The sequence below is a fragment of the Tachysurus fulvidraco genome, chromosome 2 (genome assembly GCF_022655615.1).
Source record: "Tachysurus fulvidraco isolate hzauxx_2018 chromosome 2, HZAU_PFXX_2.0, whole genome shotgun sequence".
Taxonomy (NCBI): domain Eukaryota; kingdom Metazoa; phylum Chordata; class Actinopteri; order Siluriformes; family Bagridae; genus Tachysurus; species Tachysurus fulvidraco.
This window is the reverse complement of record NC_062519.1, coordinates 11,903,203-11,911,109: the sequence shown is the minus strand read 5'-3', so window position 1 is coordinate 11,911,109 and position 7,907 is coordinate 11,903,203. Positions and strand designations below refer to the sequence as shown.

At 34.8% G+C, this 7,907-nt stretch overlaps 1 protein-coding gene across 1 annotated transcript; it reads left to right on the top strand.

Moving 5' to 3' along the window:
* The first annotated feature begins 453 nt into the window (after positions 1-453).
* Positions 454-7,664, top strand: chia.1 (chitinase, acidic.1). The gene is made up of 12 exons (XM_027144307.2): positions 454-522; positions 833-896; positions 1,034-1,057; positions 2,178-2,382; positions 2,560-2,616; positions 5,377-5,542; positions 5,772-5,896; positions 5,990-6,113; positions 6,201-6,383; positions 6,553-6,669; positions 7,010-7,136; positions 7,277-7,664. The coding sequence occupies exons 2-12, from the start codon at positions 872-874 to the stop codon at positions 7,483-7,485; spliced, it is 1,362 nt and encodes a 453-aa protein (XP_027000108.1). The 5' UTR covers positions 454-522; positions 833-871; the 3' UTR covers positions 7,486-7,664.
* Positions 7,665-7,907: the final 243 nt, after the last annotated feature.

The following is a 7,907-nucleotide window of genomic DNA, read 5'->3' as shown; positions in this document are numbered from 1 at the left end:
ATTGAATGGTGCCAATGACAAAGCAATTCACAAGGTTACATTATTTATAATACCACCATATGAATGCAAAATAATAATAATTACTATTTATAATTACTCAGCTAATTACTCAACTAATTACACAAATTCACATGAATTTCAATACTGAGTATTAATATCTTATTTAATTAGACATTATTTAATCAGATAAGGACATTCTGAATTAGATTACTATGCTCTGTATTTCAGGTTAAAAAACACACTGGCTTTGCAAATTCTACTTCGAGATGATAAGAGCTTATGCTATCTACAGGCTCTGGCATTTAAGTGGCTCCATGGTAATAAATAAAATGCAGAAATGATGAAAGCAATCATAAAATGTTGTTGTGTACCATAAATAAAAAATATCAATGTGTTTCCTTCTTCCTGATTAGGCTTTTAAACACTTATCACCTGCACTTTGGTACCCATTAATAAGACCTAAGTATAAATGAGCTTGAACATGTTCAAAATTCTTCAGAGGATTCTCTTGGAATGTAACAGGTAAATATCTTACTAAATTAACAATTATTAGTTACATGATTTAGATTTCTAATACTCGCGTAGAAATGGCTATAATCAGAAATGGCTATTAGTAATGACTATTACTGGTTAAACATACTGTATGCTACTGTAAGCAACTAAAATTGGGTAAACATTTATCAATTGGCTTATTGTAATTTTTACTAAAGAAAAGGAAAAGCAAAGACTGATGGATATTAATCTTAATTTTATCCTTATCTTTAGCTTTACTTATTTTTTATTTTAATACCTTATTAATATTGTGTTTATAAATTAATAATTATGTTTATAGGTGGATTTTAAAAACAGTCTGAATTGGTTCTGCACCACCATGTTCAAATTAACCCTAATAGCAGGTATAATTATGACATCTAAATATATTTCATAAATATTCACAAAACATTTTTCAACAAGATATCTGGTCATGCCATATTTTACTCATGTGTTACATTTCTTCTTCCTTTTTTTTTTTTTTTTTTTTTTTTTTTTACAGGACTCCTGCTTTCTCTTCATCTTGGTAATTATCTCTATTTATGTGTATGGTCCTATGTATGCATATGGTTGCAGTTTTAAATTTCAAATGAAGGTGTGGAATTGGTGCTTAATACTAACAGATTAGTTCAATCTAACACCTCTATTTCCTTATTTATTTTTTGAAGTTGTGTAGGAACAGACACAGATTTTTATGTATTATACATAAGGCATATGTCATACAACATCAAAACCTGTGGAATTAATGAATCAGCCTCTTTGTGTGGAATCAAGCCATCACCTTTAAATCCCTAATTTGCATGTAACATTTATACAACACACCAAAATTTATACTCCTATAATTAATACATGTGACACATACTAATATATAAGGTGTTAGCCAGCCCAAAAAAGGAAAGCATTTGGCAGGCTAACCAGACATGAGGAAAGGCTTCCAAAACTTTCATTCAAACTGGAGCTGCTTTTGTCTGAGATTGATGTAAATAAAAATGATTAATTATGGATGTGTGCTCTATTTTTTATAAAGCAAACCATGCAACTTCCATTCAAAGTTAATTTTTAAATAAGTTAGGTAAAATTATTCTATATTAATAATAGTATGAAATATGCACAAGCAGGGTTTCTACCCTGTACAACTAACCAAACTGTTATTTCATATAATAATATGATAAAAACAATAAACACTATTTAATGGGTTGAAAACTACTTGAATGACTGTACTTCAATACATACAGTAAGTAGTACTGGTGTTTGTGTTTGTAAGATTTGTACTGTGCCCACTTATCAAAACTGAATGTACACTTTCTATAGTAAATTTAGTAAAACATATGTGGTATACTTTTGTAAAAGATATATTTTTTTCTTTTTACTTTTAATACATTTTTATTTTGCCCTTTTCACCCAATTTTTTCTAAAGCTTATTTCCTAATTATTAATGTGATATTCCGTTAATGTTCTTGCAAAATCAACATTATTTGCTTATTAATTATAATACCGCTGTACTTACTGTACTTACGGTTGTTCGTAGATACTATTTGATATAGTTTTTGGTTATCTAACTGCAAATCAAGTCTTTTCAGTTTGGTAAAGAGTACATTAAAATTTACACACAAGACTTTTACAGGAAATAACTCTTCCTCTCACAGCCTATGCTACAAAGCTGGTGTGCTACTTTAGTAATTGGTCCCAGTACAGGCCTGGCAATGGCCGTTTCACTTCTGAGAATGTTGATCCCTTCCTCTGCACACATGTCATCTATACACTGGCAACCATCAACCAAGACAATCAGCTTACTACTACAGAATGGAATGATGAGGACATGTACAAGAAACTGAACAGCCTGAAAAAGGTGTAAGTGAGACTAAACATTAATAGGCTAATTGTAATTGCAGTTAATCAGATCGTATGCTTTATGTAAAACAGAACAATGCCATGCAACAAAACTGATGTTACATAGTATGGTAAGGAAATAAATGTATCGTAATAAATGTTACGTTATTTATTTACTTATTATTTATTTATTTACAGAAACCCTTATTTGAAAACAATGGTGTCAGTTGGAGGCTTGTACAATGTCATCAACCCGTAAGTATCCCTAGTGAAATGACAATGACAGTTTTACACACATGCTATAATTATGTAACTGAACTATCAAACTAATTTTAAAAAACTAACTGCTGGTGTTCCCTTGTTGAGCAAGAGAAAAGTATTCATTTTATTGTCAGTTGATTAAGTTCAAATTCTGACAATGTCACAACTGTCCATGTCTGGGACTGTGCTGTAGGGGTGTGAGGGTTGGCAAAATCTCTTTTCCCTGTCAATCATAGCAAAATTAGCCAATTATGTATGAAGAAGAGGATCACTTTCCTCAGAGTGTTTTGCTGCTCTGTGACACATGACAAAGCATGAGTAGGAGGTTGCCTGGCTTCTTGAAACATGTGTTTGCCATCACCCTCCTTGTTTGCTAACTATCCTATGAGAGTAAACTGCTGGCTGGTCGGGGGGGAATAGGCAGATTAAGAAATTGGGGAGAAATTTTGACATGAATTTTGAGCATTAACATTCTTAAACAAATGGAATTGTGTTTATAATAATAATAATATGCTTAATTTATATAGCACCTTTCCCAAGCTCAAGGACGCTTTACAAGATACAATATAGACAAATGGAATATAGTGTAACATACATATACATATTCGTCGGACATTTGCCCAGGACGAAGGATCATACATATACATACATATTCATCGGACATTTGCCCAGGACGAAGGATCACATGCAGCTGCATGAGATAACAGAAGATAGGGCTATACACAAAAACATACAGTACAAGAGATAGGACTCTACATAGTACACGATACATACTCCACATTTCAGAAAAATTAAGGACTCCTAATACATATGCGTATACTGATAGTGAAGGTTGAAAAGGTGGGTCTTAAGCCTTGATTTAAATTCAGACAAAGTGGTGATGGTTCTGAGTGCAATGGGTAGGGAGTTCCATAGTGTTGGAGCAATGACAGAAAAGGATCTGCCACCCGTAGAGGATAAACGGTATCTAGGAATACAAAGAAGTTCAGAATTTGAAGACCGGAGTGATCGTGAAGGTACACAGGATGAGAGAAGTTCGGAAAGATTGGGTGGAGGGGGGGGATTTAGTGCCTTATAAGTGAGCAGTATGATTTTATATTTTATGTGAGATGAGACTGGCAGCCAGTGAAGATCAAATAATATAGGGGTGATGTGGGCAGATTTTTTATTGGAGGTTAACATTCTGGCAGCTGAGTTTTGTATGTACTGTAAACGTGAGATTGAGTGAGCTGATAAACCAGAGAAGAGTGAATTGCAGTAATCGAGACGGGACATTATCAGAGCATGTACTAATGTTTCTGCATCATTTCGGCAGATAGAAGTTCGCAGTTTGGCAATGCGTTGTAAATGAAAAAAAGACGTTTTGGAGAGGCTGCGAATATGGGCATCAAAGGATAATGAGGGGTCAAATATGATACCTAAATTTCTAACAGTAGCTGAGGGGAAAATCGTAGTAGCATCCAGATCAAGACTAAAGTCCACAGAGTTGTTTTTTATTAGAGATGGAGGACCAGTTATTAGAATGTCGGTTTTACCCAGATTCAGGCTAAGAAAATTTGAGTGTAGCTATAGTTTTAACTCGATAACACAAGAGGAGAGTGAGGATTTTACATTAACAGAAACTGGTTGACAGGCAGTATATAACTGAATATCATCAGCATAACAATGATAACTAAAACCATGTCGACGAATGATGTTGCCAAGCGGCTGAATGTACAAAATGAATAGTAGTGGGCCAAGAACAGAGCCCTGTGGGACACCCTGCTTAAGTAAGACAGTAGGAGATTTGGAATTGTGTATGGAGATGTATTGCCTGCCTGTGAGATAAGAGGAAAACCAGAATAGTGCAGAGCCTGATATGCCAAATTATGCTAAGCGGTGAAGTAATATCTTATGACAGACAGTATCAAAGGCAGAGCTGAGATCTAATAACAGAAGTATAGAGAGACTACCTGAGTCTCCAGTGAGTAAAAGATCATTAACAACCTTTACTAGCGCGGTCTCCGTGCTGTGCTGTTGGCGGAAGCCAGATTGAAAAATATCGAAGAAGTTGTTACCAGCTAGGAATGACTGCAGCTGAGAGGCCACAGCCTTTTCCATAAACTTTGATACAAATGGCAGGTTGGAAATAGGGCGGTAGTTGGATAAGTCTGCCGGGTCCAGATTAGTCCTTTTGAGTATGGGAGTAACAGCAGCAGTCTTAAGTGACACAGGTACAGTAGAGGAGATAAATGACATATTAATAAGGTGGGAAATGGGGGCAGAAATTGCCGATGTACAGTCTTTTAGCGGGAAAGTAGGCACAGGATCAAGAATACATGATGAGGAGTTAGATTTTTGTATTAGCTCAGTGATTAATGAGGAATTGGTTAAAAGGCTAGGGTTGTCATAGAAATATTAGATTGAGATTTCATATGCTCATCAGTAGTTGGTTCATCAACAAATGTTGCATACAGAGTATCTACCTTACCCTGGAAATGGTTCAGGAAAGAGCAGCACATAACCATGGATTCAGAGTCACTAAGGCTGTGCTTTGGTGCTTGAATCAGTTTATTAATTGTGCTAAATAACATTTTGGGCCTATTGCTTGCTTTGTTAATGATGCTGGAGATATGGGAAGAGAGGGCTGTATTTAAGGCCAATTATATCGCTGAAGACATTCAGCAAATATAAGAAAATGGCCAGTTAAACCAGTTTTCCAAAGAAACCAGTTTATTTACTTGGACAGTCATAATCATCTGTTTTTTTTTACAGCTATATTAATATGGTAGCCACTCCAGAAAATCGTAAGAGCTTCATCCGTTCTGCTCTGCTGTTCCTCCGGAAACATGATTTTGACGGCCTAGATCTGGCCTGGGAGTTTCCTGGACAGAATGGAAGTACTCCTGAGGACAAGCAAAGGTTTGCTGCACTGATAAAGGTGAGCAGAATATATATATATATATATATATATATATATATATATATATATATATATATATATATAATATATATATATATATATATATATATATATATATATATATATATATATATATAGTTGAATGAATACTGATAGATGGCTTGAAATATACAGTACATGAAATCATCAGTTTCATTTGTGGAAATTATTTGATGTCATTGGTATTTTTTAACATTGGATTTTGCAGGAGCTGAAGCAAGCCATTAAACAGGAAGCCATAGACACCAGGAACACACAGCTACTGCTTTCAATCAAAGCAGGAGCCCTTATTCCTACCATTAATGCAGCCTATGAAGTCCCTGAAATAACAAGGTATTCCAGATATACCTGAGACCTCTTCAGTGGCTTAGGCAAACATAAGTTGGTTATTATAAAAGGTCAGTCATTATATTTTTGTTGTTGCAGTGAAGTAGACTTTCTTAATATCATGACTTATGACTATCATGGTTCATGGGAGAAGGTAACTGGTCACAACAGTCCTCTTTTCAAGAGTTCTCTAGATCAAGGAACCCATGCCCAACACAATATCGTAAGAGACAAACCTTATGATTTAAATATGATCAGCTTAAAATATGACTTACGTTTTGGGTCTGAAATGTCTCCTCATTTTTTTCAGAATGCTACAGTGTCTTACTGGATGAGCAAAGGGGCTCCAGCTGAAAAGCTGCTTCTTGGTTTCCCCACATATGGGCGCACTTTCCACCTTACAACCTCCTCAACAGGACTTGGTGCACCAACCAATGGCCCAGCTGATGCTGGGCCTTACACGCGTGATCCTGGCTACTGGTCTTATTATGAGGTGATTGAATATTATTTGAGTTGTTTTTTACGTTCTTTATTTAAGCCTAACTCATTTTTTAAAGTTTACAATTTTTTAAATATAAAATTCAATGGTGAAAAATCTAAAAGAATAATGAGGAAATTATTTTTATTTTATATTTATATTTTTATTATAATTTGATCCATAGGTCTGTAATTTTGTACCCTCTGCAAAATTCGAATGGATCGATGAGCAAAGTGTTCCATATGCTACTCAGGGAACAGCTTGGGTGGGCTATGACAACCAAGAAAGCTTTGCTGCCAAGGTAAATAAGGTTATTTACGGAAGTAATTAGACAAACATCCTTTGTCATAACATATTGTATCGACATAAGAGAAAAAACCCCTTTAAAGGCAGGTCAGACTTGTGAGTATATAAGGTTGCACAAAGAATGGCTTTGCTGAAGAGCTACTTGCAAAAACACACTTTCAGTGCCCAAGACACTCTTTTGTGCATGCATGTATGGATTCAGTCAAAACACAATATTAAATTTCATAAAAATTATCATTCCAAACACAAATCATCACTTTTTTGACCTTTAATAATTTTTTAGCAATATATATATATATTTGACATATACTATGTTTAAAAAAAAATCATTTTAGGTTCAGTGGCTCACATCCATGAACCTAGGAGGGGCATCAGTATGGACCCTTGACCTGGATGATTTTGGAGGATATTTTTGCTCAGAGGGAGACTACCCTCTTGTTAACCACCTACGCAAATCACTGGGTAAATAAATTCTAGCTTAATATGCAGATTTTATAGCTACTTATATGTTCTTAGGTTATGACATAAAATAGTAAAATTAAAGTTGAAGAGATGTTTTTGCCATTCTAAATCTGTTGCATGACAATGTAAAACTCTTATAGGTTTCCCTCCCAAGCCAACCACCACCCATCCCCCAACCACTACCCCAGACCCTATTGCCTCCTTTTGCTCTGGAAAACCTGATGGTTTATACCCAAACCCTGCTGATGCTACCACCTATTTCCAGTGCTTTCGTGGAAACACCTACTTGCACCGATGCCAACCAGGCCTGGTTTATGTTGATGCCTGCAAATGCTGCAACTGGCCATAAGAATCTAGAAGATATATGTCAAAATATTCAATAAAGTCAAAACTGTTTTTCTCCACACAATAGTTTGCCTGACTTTCAGTTTATGCTGTGCATTCAATAAAATTATTAACATTGTATCACTTATTGCTGTTAAAATGAGAACTTTCTTTGGGCAGTCAAAAATAAAAACTTTACATTTATTTTCATGTTTTTTCATGTTTCTGGTTTAATATCTACGTAATAGAGACAAAATGATCCCAGTTCAATGGGATTTGTTAAATTTCAAAAGTGTGTTATACATTTTGTCATATAAAAAATCAAAGAAAGAATTAAACAAATGTATATATAGCTGATCACAGCATTACAAAATCACTTAAAAATGTCTACCAATATGGGAAAAGACATAAGGAAACAATTCTCAGAAAAGAAAATGGCATATACAG